The sequence below is a fragment of the Barbus barbus genome (genome assembly GCF_936440315.1).
Source record: "Barbus barbus genome assembly, chromosome: 25".
Classification (NCBI taxonomy): Eukaryota; Metazoa; Chordata; class Actinopteri; order Cypriniformes; family Cyprinidae; genus Barbus; species Barbus barbus.
Genome location: NC_136753.1, coordinates 7,707,192 through 7,726,055, shown reverse-complemented (window position 1 = coordinate 7,726,055; position 18,864 = coordinate 7,707,192). Strand labels below are relative to the sequence as shown.

At 34.3% G+C, this 18,864-nt stretch overlaps 1 protein-coding gene and 1 pseudogene across 2 annotated transcripts; one reads left to right on the top strand and one right to left on the bottom strand.

Annotated features, from left to right (window-relative positions):
* Positions 1 to 5,007: 5,007 nt before the first annotated feature.
* On the bottom strand, positions 5,008 to 18,706 carry LOC306845386 (mannose-1-phosphate guanylyltransferase regulatory subunit alpha-B-like; annotated as a pseudogene). The gene is made up of 12 exons: positions 18,433 to 18,706; positions 18,088 to 18,185; positions 17,875 to 17,978; positions 17,496 to 17,688; positions 17,014 to 17,073; positions 16,693 to 16,873; positions 16,499 to 16,633; positions 16,314 to 16,411; positions 16,138 to 16,184; positions 15,968 to 16,060; positions 15,696 to 15,864; positions 5,008 to 5,108 (listed from the first exon to the last, which is right to left on the bottom strand). The product of its transcript is annotated as a mannose-1-phosphate guanylyltransferase regulatory subunit alpha-B-like (transcript).
* On the top strand, positions 6,297 to 14,843 carry LOC306845385 (uncharacterized protein). The gene is made up of 6 exons (XM_079378161.1): positions 6,297 to 6,399; positions 6,719 to 6,810; positions 7,111 to 7,196; positions 8,199 to 8,354; positions 10,990 to 11,079; positions 14,165 to 14,843. The coding sequence occupies exons 4-6, from the start codon at positions 8,331 to 8,333 to the stop codon at positions 14,480 to 14,482; spliced, it is 432 nt and encodes a 143-aa protein (XP_079234287.1). The 5' UTR covers positions 6,297 to 6,399; positions 6,719 to 6,810; positions 7,111 to 7,196; positions 8,199 to 8,330; the 3' UTR covers positions 14,483 to 14,843.
* Positions 18,707 to 18,864: the final 158 nt, after the last annotated feature.

Genomic DNA, 18,864 nt, shown 5'->3' with positions numbered 1-18,864 from the left:
AAAGGGAAGAATGCTAATGTAACATACAGTATCCAAGCTCACAGATACTTAATGTGCATTCCAAGCTCACCAATGTTCAATCAGTAATTTCAAGGTTTAAGATAAATATCTTTTGTATTTTTCAAATGCATGTTTCATCCCCAGAAATGTTCCAAATATGTCTGTTTAATAGACCTTTTTAATGTTTCATCAGGAGTCCTTTTTTGCAGAAACCGCAAAGTTTTCACCACTATATTATTAAGCATATTATTCCTCATAAACAAACAGTCTATTACAGTAGAAAACAAGACTTCCTTTAAGAGTTAAGAAACATTTCTTATCTGAATTTCTCTTCAGCTTCAGGCACTTTCTTCAGTCTTGTATTCATGCTTCACACCTTTGAAAATCCATGGTTCCTGTTCCCTTTTTCCCTTTAAATCCCTTTAATTTTGACTTTTACTCACATCAATTGCTCTAAAACAATGTTTAGCTAATATTTGATTTGTATAGTTATCCAAATCATTTTCTAGGTGGACAAACCTCTGATTATGTATTGATTAATTTTTGTCAAGTTAATTCTTGTCAAGTATGCAGTTGTTGTTCTATTAAAAATATATTGTGTTGAAAAACGAATTGCTCAGTAGTAATACAGAACACAAAAGGGATCATAGGATAACGATCTCATTCTAAAAAGCAAATACAAGTATAATGAAAGCAGTCTATATGACTTGTGCACTATATTCCTGAAGCCGTAGATACTCCATGTGAGGAACAGACTGAAATTTAAGTTATTTTCATTGAAATCCTTCACTTCTGGCGTTCAGTTCTGGTGCATTAAGCCCTGTTCACACTGCCAGTGATTTGCAGATTCAAGTTCAGCGATTTCAAGGTGATATGTGCATCACTAATGGAAAAATCAATAAAAGAAAAGACAAATCAATCATTTTGACCCATACAATGTGTTTTTGGCTATTGCTACAAATATACCCTTATGACTGGTTTTGTGGTCCAGGGTCACATATAGGGATAATACTAAGATATGATGCATGGACAAAACACTCTGCACATGCATGCTTTACCCTGGTGCCCTTTGGCTGTGTAACATACTCGAAGGTTTAAGTGGTTATGCATTTAAAGCCATTCTCTTTTTCCCATGTTTTTCTCTCAACAAACATGCCACCACTAGGCTATTTTTTTTTAATAATCTGACATGAAAAGGCTTTGAAAAAGAACACATAACTCTATTTCCAAACTGGAATTATGTGCTGCGTCTGAGGAAAGTGAGAGTAAAGATAAAGCTGCAAGAATCCACTCACAAAGGAGCCATTAAACCTCTTCTGACCCACTCCACTCTGTGAATAATCAACATGTTTACTGAGGAAGGAGGAGGCTGTCACCTTTCTGAATTACATATTATCTGTATAGCAAAGAGACATTATTTCAAATGTATAAGGTACTCTGTGGTTTATTCTAATGGAAGAAAAAAACGCAGAATCCAATCTTCTGTTTGAGCTAATTCAAGCCTACGCACAAGACGATGGTCTTCTGTTGTATTAAGTTATTTCCATGTATCCTGACTGTAAGGGCAAGTTAAACATAGTTTGGTGTAGAATTATTATTAACTACCACAACAAAGGTCTACCAGCTAAACAACTTCATATCATGTCCCATTTCCATTTATCTCATTGGCAGCTGCTTGGATGGTGCAGATTCTGTACTAGGGCGAATTGTAGGCCTAACTTTTTGAGCCAGCCTTAAACTGGGACCTAAATTTGAAACTAGGGACTTAAAACTAGTTTCTTTGTAGCTCTATATCTAATTTGGTTGAACTATTTGTTCACAAAGCAAAATTCATCAAGTAGGTTGTGAGTCCTCAAAGTGTGGTTGCATAATGTTTGCCTTTTATGATCCAATAACCTCCAAATTTTAAACTGAAATACTACTAAATGGCTACTTTAATAATAGTGATATATTAAACAGTATATTTTGGAAATATAAATAATAAATATTCCAGAACTGCTTCAAAATTAGTCAAGGGAAATTAATGAATGCTAATACAACAAACTGTAATAATGTACATTTATTTATTTAAAGTCTTTTGTGTTAAACACTGGCATGGACGTGATAAGAGTTGAGAAGGTAAAGTGCACACTTAAGATAGCTTAATGCTAATTGGACTAATAAATAATTTATGCATATAATTTGCTCTCCTTAAAAGCACACAAGTGTGCATTTCATCATCATGCATGTCTAAAGGATTAAAGATATACACTCACACTGCTGTAGTCGTATTTAGTAATACATAAATTGTAACTTGGGGGAGTGGGGCAACACCATTTTCAACAAAAAACTGAAAAACTTTTTATGCATTTTGGCCATTTATTTACATTACAACAGCATTCTGGGGGCCTAAAAATGCTAACTTTTTAAAATAGGGTTCAAAATGCAAGTTTTTGCAAATGTTATTATTATTTCTGTATAAACTACTAAAAAGTGAAGTCTATAGGCAGGCATGTATTGTTTCTTTACAAAGTGATATTGCCAACTACTGGCCTGGTGTGCATAATACAGGGCTTTTAGTAGTTTTTGCGGATCTGTGTGAATGGGGATTGTTTTGACAACATTGTCATCTGTATTAAACTTCTCAAAAACACAAAGGAAAAGCTTTTCCATTTTTAGTATGTCTTTGTCATGTAATTGCACGCTCAGGCAATACCTTACACAAGTATGCAATTGCCTGGCCAAAGTTACTTGCTTTTGGTTATTAGCTTCTACTGATTCTATATCTAGCTACTTCGCACAACATTGCTTTGCAAAATGAGCAAGCAGCAGATTGCATTAGTGCTTATCCATTATTTCCATATTTTTCTTCTTCATTTTTCCTTTAATGATTTTCTTAGAGACTTTGTTAAATTATAAGACCAAATACCAGCTTTGAGATGAATCACAACATTACAAACTTTTAAATGAAGCAAACAGCAATTTTTCTGTTGTAATCGCCAAGTATAACTCCATCCTAAATGAATATTTATTTGAAAAAATTTTGAAGATTAGCCAACCATATGTCAGTTTTTATTAAGTGATATCGCGATAAGGTGGTTCCTCACAAAAGGTGTTTTATTAAGCACATTGAAGCCTCTCCTCTATTGACATCCATTTAAAAAAAAAAAAAAAGGCCTTGTCTCCTTGCCAGTGTACTGCTGCATTACGCTTTTTTGATAACCTTGAAGGTTCCCCCTTGGGGAAGGGCTCTGCTGTAGAGGTCCTTTGGTGCCATTAGTTTGCCCCAGTTCTGTGATTGGTGGACATTTTTCTGCAGGATCATGGGTAGTATAGTTCTTCACTAGGAACTGCTCTGTTGAACTTTTGTGGAACTATTTTTATTTATGTGGTTGTGGATACAAGGGATACTACAGCCAAAAACTAACAATAAATAAAATGTTGTACCTTTTAGATTGTGTTTTATAAACATCTACACTTACCCTAAACCTACTCCTTACAGTAATGCAAAAACAGTGATTATTGTACAAATATTATTTGACAGTGTGACAAAAATGACACTATATTGATGTGTGCATGCCCAGTAGCCACAGCTGTAGCCTTAACCCTCAAAGAAGATTAATGTGCTTTTTACTGAATGTGTTACAAACAATTGTGCCATCCCCCAAGAAAACAAGGTCTATATTAGACAATCACTTTTACAATGTTGACTTTCCAGAAACAAAATGGTCATTCCCAATGAATGGGTGTATTTCAAAAAAGTTTTTAACTTAGTTTGCCATCACTTTCCCACATGATACCAGATGCATCTTAACCCAATAAAGATGACATAATGTTATATTTTATAACACAGATACTCTATGGTAATATTGTAGTAATACTTTATTAATAGGATATTTATTTAGAATATATTTTGTCAGTTACTGTTGCTTTTTAAAATGATATGCCATTCTGCCAGGCAGATTAATCAAAGAAACATAATGTGTGATAAGACCTTTTCTATATGTCTGAAAAAAAAGTTAACTTACATTTTTTACATACAGTAGGAACACTTAATTTGAAAATGTCATTGTACCCAATCTCACCTTTGCAGCATTACTATGGTCATTAAAAAATAAAAACAACAAAACGACAACTATGTTTGTCTAAGCACTCAATTATTCTGCATTTCACCTTCTGACAGAAAACTAGATAAAGAGCTTGTAAATGGCAAGACACACATAACCACAGATATGTCAGTCTCTTCTCACTGTTTCCTTCCAGTCAGACTGGTCACTCACATGGCTCTCTCGGTTTTATTTTTTCCATAGCACAATAATTTGATATATGTAAACTTCAGTAACACATTTAAAACAGTATGATGCATTCGATTAAATTTTTCTAATCTTTTAATTAAAACACAAATGCATTCAGGCTCAATTTGTGCTCACAGGGGACTCGTCAATTTGTCATAATAAAACTCCACATGTTCTGATGTTTCTATTTTTCTGTTGTTGGTTGCAACAGAGAACAGGAATAATTCAGGAATAAACAGGAATAAAATCTCTGAAACTATTTTTTGTTAGTTTTTTGTCTTTTGTTAAAAAACTAAACTTGATCGCCATCTTTTCCATTCCTGCCAAAAAAAAATATTGCCTTCAAATCTGTCCGTTTCTAAAAAAAAGTCTCAACCTTCAAGGCAATACAGGTATGTGTGATTTGTAATTAAGGAATAAATCTAGTGTTGTCTACTACTGTATGTGTATAAGGCTGGTGTCTCAACTTACAATAAGATATTAAATACAAAATTTCCAGTCCAAAAATGATCAGGAAAATACCCCATTGAATCATATTATTCACGCTATATTACTACAATAAAACATTTACCACACAAGTGCACTTATTTTCTCTGGACTTTAACTACCAAATACATAAACATTAAATAATGATAAACAATAAACAATACTTTGTGCAATCTTTAGGCTATATACTTTCTACATGACCCAATGTACAGTGTTTATTCAGAAAGACAGTAGAGGAAAGTGTCTTCTATAGGATAATCTGGTTTTGGAAGCTCCTGTTGAGATCTTTATGAGGCAAGACAATAGAGTTTCGAATAATGACCTCTGATGGGATATTCACATTGCAGCCTAGAAGGAAAATATAGAGTATAGATGGTCAGACAAACTTCCTGTTGTGGAAAAACTGTTGCCACATCCATTCAGTAGCAAGATGATTGCTATAACTTCTTAAGGAACAGCTCCACCTTCTGGATAAATCAACCAGTACATCGTATTTACTGTATGTGTTTAAAACACTCATTAGATTATCAGTAATGCAGTTCCAACATGGCTATATTATATTATATTACCATTCAAAAGTTTAAAGTCAGTATAATTTTTTTCTTTCTTTTTTTTTTGCGTAGTCATTCATCAATGATGCTTTAAACCAGTGATAATCTGACCAGTCAAATCTGGCTCGGGAGATCCACTTTCCTGCAGAGTTTAGCTCTAACCCTGATCAAACTCACCTACCTGTGATTTTCTAATGATACTGAAGAGTAAGAGTAAGTTTTTTACCAAATAAATGAGGTCTTGATTAGCATTCTTTAAAAAAAAAAACGTTAAAAATATTAAAAAAAATTAAAGCATTATATTATAATGAGTTATCTATGTTGCCACTACTGTAAAAAATATTTTTGCAATTTAGTTATTTCAACTTAATTTTGTGTGTAGAGATAACTAGATTGTCCAGACAACAAGAAGTTTTAAGTTTTCTTGTCCTCAACTAGACTGAAAGTTGAATGAACGAGTAAAATTGTTATTTTAACTCAAAAATGTATGTTTAAACAACTACACTAGATTTTCAGTTGAATTAACAAGTATAATTGTTATTTGAACTTATAAATGTAAGTTGAAACAACTGCACTCAATTTGCAGGATTTACTTCAATTATAATCTAATGCTTTAATAGCACTAAACTAAACTTAATTTATATATCCATCTTGCTGTCTGGTAGACTGCATGGTCTTAAACCCTAAACCGCTTTAAACAAAATCTTCAAACTTCAAGACATTACAACTATTTCAAACTTTCTGCTCAGGTTTTCTCAAGCCAATGTCAATGGTTGTCTTGTAGTTATCACTACTGTGGTATATATAAATTATTTACAGTGTATTTTATTTTAGTGTGTACATTAAAAACATCACTGTTATTTACAATTATGAGCACAGATTAATTAAATTACACCAAAAATTTGTCTAGCTGTTTTATTCATGGTCAGATTTCAATCCATCATGGGCGGATTTGAGCGATTCATGAAAATGATTCGCTCTAGATGATTCGCTGAATCATTTTTTTTCTCTGAGAATTTTCGAGAGAAGCCTGCGGAAACTGGATGATTGTTGGACCTTACACGTGTCTTCACTTCACAGAAGAGTGAGTAAGTGTGACAATTTATATTGTGAAAGTGGATTGTTGCAACTTTTTAGTTCGTAATAAGCGTTTTATAGTAGCCTATTGTGTTATCTAAAAATATATTAAAGACTTGTAAAGCACACAATTAAATTTTTGTTATAGTCACAGTCTAAATATTGTTAACAAATCCGTCATTTCTGACAATAAATCATACATTAAATTCATAAGTGCAAATGACCATTAGTAAAAGCAGTTTTCATAATTATATTATCCATTTCGAGTCAGGGTGTTTTGCACATAACGTTAGATGATTCGCTGATTGTACTTCCTTCTGTTCACTTCAGTCAAGCTGATTGAAAGCGGCTCGTGCACCAACCGGACCAAACCGGATTTTTTTTACCTCAGTCACTTCTCATTTGCAGAGCGCCAGATATAGGTGAGTTTTCACCACAATCTTTGAATTAAAAAAGTAACTCAACTGTCAAATTGAATCGATATGGGTGATAGAAATAACAATGAATACGTCTGTGGTTTGAAATGTCACGGTTTTCATTACTATTCAGAGTTTGGATCTTGCCGTCCTCGCGCCATTTCATCGCGCTTTTGTTCATGTTAGTTTTAAGAAATCTTGATAATAAGGCGAATTACACATGATGTTGTCACGAATGTAAGATTATTGAGTGTATTTCTGCACAAAGAAGATTCACTCATTGTACTTTCTCGTGCTGACTCGCAGGTTCCGTCAAGTTTTTTTACCTCAGTCCGGATTTTTTACCTCAGTCACTAACATTAACTGTTAGGTTAGCAGAGGACCAGATACAGGTGAGTTTTCGCAGCAATCTCTGGAAATTCTTAAATGACTATCAATTTGAATTGATGTGGGTAAAAGTAGCTTAAATATATCTGTAATTTTAAATGTTACTGTTTTTAGTAATACTGGAAATGGTTGTGATTGACACACTGCTTGTTTTAGTGATGCATGTTTGAGTCATTTGTAATTTGAGAACACATTTAAACAATCTTTCTAAATTCATCATGTGAATCGTTTAAAAAGGAAAGATATTTAGAAGAATATCAGTAACCAGACAGTTTCTGGTCCCATTGACTTCCATAGTAACGTATATATTTTTTTCCTACTATGGAAGTCAATGAGACCAGAAACTTTCTGGTTACTGATATTCTTCTAAATATCTCCCTTTATGCTCAGCAGAAGAAAGAAATTCATAAAGGATTGAAACAACATCCCTAATGGAGACTCTAATGTTTATTATTACAGGCATCAACAAATCAGTTATAATGTTTACATACTGTAGCTGAGACATACCACAAGTTCAGGGATGGTCGATCCTGATCGCTGCTGTCATGCAGAGTTTAGCTCCGACCCAACTCACTTTCCTTTGCGTAGCTGTAGTTATTCTTAAGACATTCAGGTGTGTTTGACTAGGGGTGGAGCTAAACCGTGCAGGACAGCTGTACTCCAATACCGATGTCATCTATCCCTGCACTGCTCCAGTGACAATAACAATGGCAGACTGCTAATTAGGCAGAGATTTTCACCAGTGGCCAGGGCTTTTCCCTACGATGACGTTAACATAGGGAGAAATCTGGAATCGCTTGTTTTGAGAGACTGTTATGATTTATGGGGATTCTAAAAAAGGGGGTGGGTGGATTTTTATCATTATAGTCTGGTTGTTTACACACTGTGGACACATCTGTGTTTAAATGCCTTATAAAAAGTGAATTTTGCATAATAGGTCCCTTTTAATGTTTAGTTTAAGTAAGTGGGATTTTTTATAAAGTATTTTTCTTTTTTTTTGCTTGCAGGTTGCTCTTGAATTCTGTAGGCTTGTCTCCATTGATTTAAAAAGAGCATTCTTCTAAGTGCTTGACAAGCACCTACCCAGGCTCCTGCAATTATACACCAAGCGAAGCAATGAAGTTCCAGAACTTCTGAATATGTTGAAGTGTCTGGATGAACAGGCAAGTCCAATTTAATTTATACAGCAAAACTAATTTGTTATTAGCTTTCAAAGAAATTTGCATCAGAAAAATTATATTATTTGCTAGTGTTGCAAAAAATCCCGCTGGTAAAAACAATGATTTCTCATTTTGTTAGTTGGGCCCTATGATTTCTGTTATGCGCAAAACACAGATGGAATCACAAAATATATTAATAAAAAAAAAATTTACTGTATTGCATGGAATGTCACAGAATTTGTCAATATTTAGATGAATAAATCAAAAGTAGGCCAGTCACTTAAATCAAAACCGCAAAAAGACTCTTTAAATATACATCCTGCATGTTCTGTGTGAATAAATGTCGCAGACATGCAGTTGTGTTTACTGCACATACTGAAGTAGCTACGTGTGACACTTGCAGTGTTTTTTCAGCCTCTGCCGTCTCACATTAGGGGCTTTCGCACAGGAGGAACCTTTTCATAGTTCCTATAGTAGAGCTGCACGATTAATCGTTAAAAGATCGCAATCTCGATTCAACACCTCACGTGATCTTAATCCTGCATTTTTACATTTCTGCCAATGATATTCAGGGGTGGAACAGATCGCATTAGATTCGGTTCGGCACGCATGTGATTCGCGGATTAACTGCTAAATTTAACCATCAGTGATTGAAAGTTTATCATTTGGATGTGTATTGTCTTGCCATATTGTCTTGCCAATTTACACATTCAAAAATTTTAATCGTGGAAGAAGATCTGTAAAACGGGACTTGCGTGTTATCTGTGCGCACAGCCACACACGCTCGAAGCGCAGAGAGAGGCGCTGTCTGTGTCAGACAGCTCTCGAATACAGAATTGATTCCTCTTTCACGTTTCCTTGCCCTTGAACGGACACATAAACACAAAATTGTCAAAATACCTGTCTAAATGGCCGTCTCGACAATTATTCTCTTGTTTATGTCATATGTGAACAGTTGAGAAAGAGACGGATGTTTGTCAGTTTTTTTCGGACCGTGCAGTCAGTCTTTAAGTGACAGCACACACTTAATATTTTATATATATATATATATATATATATTAGGGGTGTAACGATATTTGTATTGAACCGTTCGGTACGAGGCTTTCGGTTCGGTTTTCGGTAGGCATTTTCAAACCGAACGGTTCGTTGGTTATAACGCCGTTATTTCAAATGTAGGCGTGTTGCGCGTGGTAAGCGCGCTCATAATGTAAGAGACGCCGCGGCGCGACCACAACATTGCCCAACATCAAATGGCAAACGTAATGCAGCCGGAACGAAACTGCTCGTTATTGTGTGGTTGAAGGACCGTTTATCAGTTTGGACCAGTGCAGCGCGAGCCGATCGTGATCATGCGACACTGTTACTACACAGTGCTAATAAGAGATCCAGTAAAGAAAGCATTTGAATTCGCCACAGAAGTAATAACATCGCTGCGAGATCTAGTGAGAAACATTCACATTTCTCCGTTATTAACGGATCAAACAGCGCGCGGAAACCAGGAAGAAACACTGTGCCATGAATGAACTATCCAGTGTCCACAGATCAGCAACATTCACCATGGATTTACTGTAGAAACACTAACTGCAACCATGGAAGTTTGGCAGGAATAGTAGGCATAATGCCTTCAAGTAACATTACGTCGGTTTTATTTTGACATTATGAATACAATTGCTGCCCTCAAATGTCAATCTGAACTAAAATAAACCTTTGTTTATAACTACTACAATATTACATTTCATTTTTTCCAAGGAGCTTTTTTGTTTTATATGCTCCTAAGAAGAGTCAATTATAGCTCTAGAATTGCTGAAAGTAAAAATATATCATACTTTACGATGTTAGTTTTAATAAAAAAAAGAATTTAAAAAAATTAAATCAAGGAAATTTCTGGCATTTCTTTCTATTTGCTGTATCAAAAACGTACCGGACCGTGACACAAGTGTATCGTATCGTACCGAACCGTGAATTTTGTGAACCGTTACACCCCTTATATATATATATATATATATATATATTAGTTTTTTTGTCATTGATATTAATAAAACAACAAAATACAGCTTTAATATAGATGAAACTATATAAAAAATACTTAATTATTATTAATAACGTTTAAATTAATTAAAAAAAAACTTAAATTCATTTAACAGCATTTTAAAAGGGTTTGTTTAATTTTCATTTGGTTTAAAAATAAATGTTTTATGCCTCCATTTGATTACCAGACAAATTAAAATACACAGGAATTTCAACAAAAAATAAAATAAAATCATAAGATCTTCTGCATTTAAGCTGTTTTTATGAATTCAATTAATTAGACATAATTTTGATCATACAACTAAAATGGAATTTGAGCTGCTCAATCAACCCTACTTTGTCTAACTGTGTAAACACTAAATAATGCTGCATGTTTCAAGGTACTTCTGTGGCACTTTTAATTGTTTATTTAAATAACTTAGTTGTTCACAGTAAGTCACAGTTCTCATGCAATATGATAAAGAATGATTTTTCCGAAGATGAGTAGGAATGGGTATCCTTAAGGTTTTAACGTTATTACTATAATTATCGATCCAGTACTTTTAACAGTAGACTTCAGTTCTTTTTGTTCTATTAAAAAGAAGAAAAAAAAAAAAACTTTTTTTTGCAGAGTTCTAACCAGAAGAAGAGGGGAGCAGTTATTTTGGGCCTTCCATACTACATGAGGGAGAATCCAGAAAACTTCTTCAGAGTTTGTGAGGTAAAAACTTGAGTACTTTTTTCCTATTAACACTGGAATAAGGATGCACCAATATCACTTTAGTATGATAGTGATGCTTTTATTTAGTACTTTTTATATTTTGGTGATACCGATTATACAGTGTGTGCAGAATTATTAGGCACGTTGATTTTCTGATCATATTTTATTCCCAGGCACATTTTGCCAATTCCAAACCATATTAATCTTAATAACTACTATTAACTTTGTATTTAATCATTTATAAGTGATATGTAATTGTTCATGAATGCTGGAAATGAAAAAAGCCTTTAATTCAGGTGTGCAGAATTATTAGGCACGTTTTCTTTTACAGATAATAAAATAAGCCAAAAAAGACATTTAACGAAGACTGAAAAGTCAAAAAATTATTAAATGCACATGAGAAGGATACAATACTAATGATATACTAGAGATTGCAGTTAAGGCATGACCATTGGACAGTGAAATGCTCATCAGGTCAGCAGGGTCAGGCAAAAACAGGTGGAGAAGAAAAGACACATGTTAGAAGACACAAGGCTTTTTTCATTTCCAGCCTTCATGAACAATTACATATCACTTATAAATGATTAAATACAAAATTAATAGTAGTTATTAAGATTAATATGGTTTGGAATTGGCAAAATGTGCCTGGGAATAAAATATGATCAGAAAATCAATGTGCCTAATAATTCTGCACGCACTGTAGATGCCTGTATTTTCATTGAAGCCATAAGAATATGAAACATTGTTTGGCTTATTTTTAGTTGTTTCCTTCAGTTATTTTATGCTTAATTATGCCTTTTAAAATGTATTGTATTGCTGTATCATATTTTCTTTCAACTTAGGGGTAGGCGATATAGCAAAAATATCACAGCACGATTATTTTCAGGACTATAACGATTCACGATTTTATCACAATTATTTTTCATGTTGGTTTTACTATTTTTCATGTGACTGATCAGTAGTGTTGCTTTCGTCAATGAAAATTATGACGAAATATAGTCGTCAACGAACCTTTATCACCTGACGAAACGAGACAAGACGCTACGTAACTGCTGGTCATGTGACGATGACTAAAATAAATGTATAATGCAATATTGTTGACGAATAAAAACGAGACTAAATGTGGTTTACAACGTAAAAACTATGTTAAAATGTCTCTACATTTTTGTTGACCAAAACGAGACGAGACAAAATGTTATAACGTCACGACGAATGAGAGAGTTGTGCTTGAACCCAGCTTTGTCGGCTTTAAATTCTGGTTTGCGATCTAGTCACCCGATTATCAGTGAATTTAACAATATTATTCCATTAGTTATTCCATTAAAATGTCTCATTGATATATTTGACATATTCATAATCATTACTTTTGCCGGTTTTATGTGACAGCTGTTATGTGGGTTATTGGCAGCGTCACCCTCTGGTTACATGAATGCGTCACCACCGCATCAACACTAGAACATGCAGATTTTATTTTAGAGAATAATCGCACAACTATTCCATATTCTATAATTAAATAAACTAATCGAATATTCACAAATCGTGACTCATCCCTGCATGGAATCTCTTGTTTCTTTTCAAAAATCTTCACTCACATCTCACTCATTTTCTAAGGGGATTATAAACGTTTCTTCATGGGTTCGCTTTTAATTAGGCCTATTATATTCATATTCTTTACTGTGGTAAAGTAGAAAAACGCTGTACAGATAGCCTACATTTGTACTTGCATGTCAAATTCTTTTTAACACAGTTTGTGCTTGTTATTAGACATGGTAAGGCGCGTCAAGTTTATTTGTAAAGCACGCTTCACACGCGCGGGTGATTTTTAGTTCCACTTTCTCTGGCAGCGCAATCTCAAACATAACATAGCCTAAATATCTTGTCCTTGTGGAAGATAAAATTCGCTCTTCAGACCAATTGACATCAAGTAGAAAATATGAAGATATCAGAAAAGAGATGTGTCCCACATCCCTCTCAAAAGTGCTGAGTGGTAGGCTATATCACGCGTCTTTGTGTGGAAATATAAAAGATTTTTTATTTTTTTAAACAACCCCCCCAACCACCGCCGGTAGTTGGTCCATTACCACCGCGGTGGTAAAAAAAAACTGTCACAGCCCTAAATATAATAAAGTAACCTTGTTTGAAATACTGGGTTAAATAGAATTGCATTACTAAAAAGAGACTAAAATACAATTTTCATTGACTAAAACTAGACTAAAATGTCATCAGTTTTCGTCGACTAAAACTTGACTAGACTAAAAAGAGTATGAACGTGACAAACTAATAAAAACTAAAACGACAGCTTGACACAAAGACTAGACTAAAACTAAAATTAAAACAGGCCGCCAAAAACAACACTACTTATCAGTACATCTAAACTAATTTCCCTATATTAAAAATGCAGAATCGAATCATTAATTGTGAATCATCAATTTTAATTGTGAATTGTTGAATTGTTCTGAATTATTTCGCTGTCAAACAAGACCAAAAAAAGTACCAAGCAAACTGGATCTCATTCGATAAGTATATGTACAAATGAATTTGTGTATGAAATCTGCATACCAACATTTTCACAAACAAATAATCATTTATCAATAACTTCTATTCTAAAACTTAAGGGCTGTTTACTCAAAAACTGAAGTGAACAATGCTCACGTGTGCATATTATTTTTTCACAAGGTGTTTTTTGATGAAGTGACATCGCCAACTACTGTCGTTTTCGCAGATCCATGTGAATGGGGAACATTTTTACAACGTTGTTGTCTGTTTTTAGTACATCATTGTCATGTAAACATACCCTTATTCTGAATTTAAAAACACAGCTGATTGTGCATAGTGCACACCTCCTTTTGACATTTTTCTGTGATTTTTGTTTTATAAAAAGTACAAGAATTTTCATCAGATTACTTGAATAGCTCTATTTGGAAAATCATTCTAGAAAAATTAGATTGGCATAGACAAACATTTTATTGGCATAGACTGTAAAAAATACAACATTTACATTTTGGTAATGTATGTTTAATGTGGTAATGAAAGTTCTAGTCCACCGCTGAATCTTTAATCTCTCTCTCTCTCTCTTTTTTTTCAGCCGACTGACAATATTGATGTTGTACAGAGTGTTAAGGTGGGCATCTTGTCAGTGAGCGAGGACACCAGACAAGATTGTGCCTTCTCAGACGATGTTGTGAATATGGCTGTGATACTGGAGGGGGAGATTGTCATTGTGGATCTCCAAGACATTCCAAATGCCTTCGTCACATTGTTTGGACTGCTTTACGCTTTAAATATCAACTATCCAAAAGAGCTGCGATACACCTTTGAAGTGATCCAGCGGATCGTCATGAAGATTGATGCGGAAAACTGCTCCGCAAAAGTTCATGGACTGAAAAACAAACTAATGCGGTGAAGTGCTTTTAACTTTTGGCATTTTTTTTTTTTTTACAAGTAATGTTCAATTTAATTGATGAATTTGTTAAAGCATCTTCTTAGTTGAGATTAAAGTGTTACGAAACCAATTCATAGTTTTTTTAATGTGTTAATGCTTTTCAGAGTTTCTTTTTGAAAGAAATGTTGTGAACAGGATGTTTATATATTGTATGTTGCGGGAGAGTGACATTTTAGAGTGTTGAGGTCAATTGATGAATTTGTTGAAGCTTGAGAGCATGGATAATTGATAACTAAGGCATTCATTGCAATACATTTTGTATTGAAAATTGTATCAGTGATCATTAATTTGCCATCAATTTTTTAAATCAAATGTATTATACAAATTAATGTTCGAGTAGTAATTTATTATTTGGTACTGCTGCAGGTTTTAAAGTTTCAAAACACCACTTTAGTTGGCTGAACTTATTGGATGTAGTTTAGATAACTTAACTTTAGTTGGCTGAACTTATTGGATGTAGTTTAGATAACTTAACTTTAGTTGGCTGAACTTATTGGATGTAGTTTAGAAAACTTAACTTTAGTTGGCTGAACTTATTGGATGTAGTTTAGATAACTTAACTTTAGTTGGCTGAACTTATTGGATGTAGTTTAGATAACTTAACTTTAGTTGGCTGAACTTATTGGATGTAGTTTAGATAACTTAACTTTAGTTGGCTGAACTTATTGGATGTAGTTTAGATAACTTAACTTTAGTTGGCTGAACTTATTGGATGTAGTTTAGATAACTTAACTTTAGTTGGCTGAACTTATTGGATGTAGTTTAGATAACTTAACTTTAGTTGGCTGAACTAATTGGATGTAGTTTAGAAAACTTAACTTTAGTTGGCTGAACTTATTGGATGTAGTTTAGATAACTTAACTTTAGTTGGCTGAACTTATTGGATGTAGTTTAGAAAACTTAACTTTAGTTGGCTGAACTTATTGGATGTAGTTTAGAAAACTTAACTTTAGTTGGCTGAACTTAAATTCGAAGTTTACTTAACTAAATAAAATCAGTTAATTGTACTTTATAACTTGTCAGGTAAACCTTTCCATATTTGTCAGGTATACTTTATCAAATAAGTTAGTTTAACTTAAAAAAACCCATGCAAAAAGATAACAAAAAATAATGAGTTAAGTCAACAAAAGATTTTTTTACAGTGTAGATTATAATAGAGGCAAGATCTTCATACCAAGGATGGTGATGGATGGGGTTAGACCTCCATCCCTGAACAGAGTCTCGCTGTCAATCTTGGCATATGGGTCGTTGGGATTGGGGTCACTCGGAGTTCCTTCTACTCTTGCCCATTTCCCCACTGTACTGTCCCACCCAACAATACTGTTCAACACACAACAGTGATCCTGAAACAGAGACCCATATATTAAATAATAATCAATGTCATGTTTCTTGCTAATGTCTGATCGTCACTGTAGCAAATGTGAACACAAGAATGACCCACTTCACCTGTAACACAGCTCCATGTAAAATAATGGACTCCCTCACTCTTACGCCTCCTCCAATTGTCACCCCTTTGCCAATGGAAACGTTAGGACCCAACTGAATGGAGAGAAAGAAATTGAATACAATACAGAAGCATATATTTACTGTATATAAGTTGTTCTCCTTGTACTTACCACAGCAGAAGGATCGATGTTTGCTGTAGGGTGGATATAAACATCCCCTGAAGGTGGAAAACTAATTTTCAGTGACCTTGTAGCTGCTTATAATTATATAATACAACTAGTGTTATATAATTAAAAACACAGCTTTAAGATAAACTTGTTCAGAGAGAATTCTTCATGCAACATACCTATTATTTTGGGGGTTCCATCTTGGCTTGTGGCCAGTCTTTCAGGATGTGTCTGATGATACTGCTTGAGGTACAAACGACTAGCATATATTGCTGACCTGTGTTACGTTATATAACATCATGCATAAGAAAGAGTGACAGAAAAGGGAGATGAAAGGTAAAAATTGAGAGAAAGGCAGATTTACCCTGCAGACTTTATCTGACTCCAGAAATGCTGTGTTTTGTAGACAAAGAGTTTTTTCTGTCCTGCTAGGGTTGTAAAGATGTCCTGTTCTAGCCGAATCACCTCTGGCATCTGCTTGCCATTAGTGAGTTCTTCCCTGTGGAAAAAAAATAACTCATTTCAGTGCAAACAGGTCAGGCTGATCTATTATTATACACGGATATCTGTCCGGTGAAGGCTGCAAAGCGGTTTAGAGGCTGAATTATGTCAGTGACATTCACTGGATCCTCTGGAAAACCGTCCCAATATGGCCAAAAATATCTGGTGTGAACAAATAGATCCCACAGTTGATAATGTCACTTACAAAAGTACTGGGTTTCTCCACAAAATGGAGCACCTGAAAGAAATGAGTGATGATTAGGATAATGTGAAAAATAAGCATCTTCTTAATGCCATTTATTGAACGGAATGCTTGTCCTTCAGATCATATGAATTGGTGTACAAGGAAGCAATCTTGTACATATTTATATATAGTACCTCATTTGTCTCATGGTTTTCCACAATGCAGCCATAGTTCAGAGATTGTGTTCTATTGGCCTGCAATGAGAGAAATATAGAAATATCCTGAAACAATTTACCACTGTTTCCACTATGTTCAACATTGATAAAAAAAAAAAAAAATTCTTGAGCACCAAATCAGCATATGTATGATTAAGTATGATTTCTGAAGGATCATGTGGCACTGAAAACTGGAGTAACGGCTGCTGAAATATCAGCTTTGCCATCACAGAAATATATTACATTTTAATATATATTAAAAAAGAAAACAGTTTTTTAATAATGATATTTTAGAATATTACTGGTATTTTTGATCAAATAAATGCAATCTTGGTGAACATAAGAGACGTCTTTCAAAAACATAAAAAAAAAAAAATCACCTTTTGAACAGTACTACATATTATATTATATTATATTCAGAGATCATATTACCAACTCTTAATTACGAAACGTAAACCTACTGTAGTTCCGAGTAAGACTCCACAATGATTCTCGCCATGTTGACGGTGGAACCGGAGCATTTCCTGCAAGGGGAACTTGGAGCATACATCAGCATTCATGAGGAAAAATGCAGCCGGACCCCCAGACAGGATCTGGTCACGAAAGTGATAGATCCCACCACCTGTGCCCAGAGCGGCAAACTCCTGCAGGTACCTTCAGATTCAAAAATAAATAAATTGTGTGTTTAAGTATATGTATTTGACTAGTTTTTAAATTACAGGGCAATCAGGTCTGTGAGACAAAATATCAATTTAGTAGCAATCATCTGTATTATATAACACAAGAAAATAGTTCAAATTTGTCTTTGTTTAAGATATGCTGATCTGAACTGGTATCTACCTTATTGGGATTTTAAGCTCCTGCTGCGCAGAAGAAATGAGGCGGTTTAGCTCCTCATTGGGCTGATAAAAACCTATTAGTATGATCTCTTTCATTTCAGGAACCTGTAAGAGAATAAAACATGGCAAACTTTCAAAATAGATATTGATTACTGTGAAGAATGTTCAGCTTTATGCTTTAGATGTGATCTAAACATAATCTGCAGTGTTTTACTTGGGCACAGGCTTCAATGTGATGCTGCAGCATGGGGACTCCTGCCACTGGGAACAGTGGTTTGGGCACCTCGAATGACAGGGGGCGGAACCTGGTACCTGAATTCAGGGAATATTTATGAAATGCGTTTTCTAATAGTTTTTTTTTTTTTTTTTATCCATATATCACCATAATTGCTACTTTTAAGACAGTAACTTTGCACAGCTAATTCAAGTGTATCATATCAGACGCTATCACGTAGCTACGTCCTTTTCGCCACGTCATCATATGTGATAATGTTGTTGCGGTATCATTCATATTTCATTCATAACATTCGTACAGTTAGAAAAATAACTCAAATCTCACCTTTTTGAGGGCCTCCAATTAGGATTATCGTTTTTAACATTTTTCAGTTATGATGCAGTTCACTCTTTAAGACGACTGAATACCGATTTATTACGCTGAATATATCACGTCTAGTTTTTATTTAATTCATGTAAATCTGTTTATGAAAATGAATGGTTACCAACTTTGTTTACGAAATAAGTCAAGTTTTTATTACTGACAACGCTGAACTGCGTCTAAAACTTGTTCAACTTCAGCATAAACAACCAGTTTCATTAAATCCATTCAGCGCAGTAATGCGGAAGTGAGTGTACTGTAATCCCGCCCACTGTGACGTGTCTGCTCCACTTACCAATCAGGTCGCCTGTCTGGCCAATTTATGCACAGACTGGTCCAGTTGTTCCATATTTAGGTCAGACAAGCATTAAATAAGATTTAATAAAGACCACAATT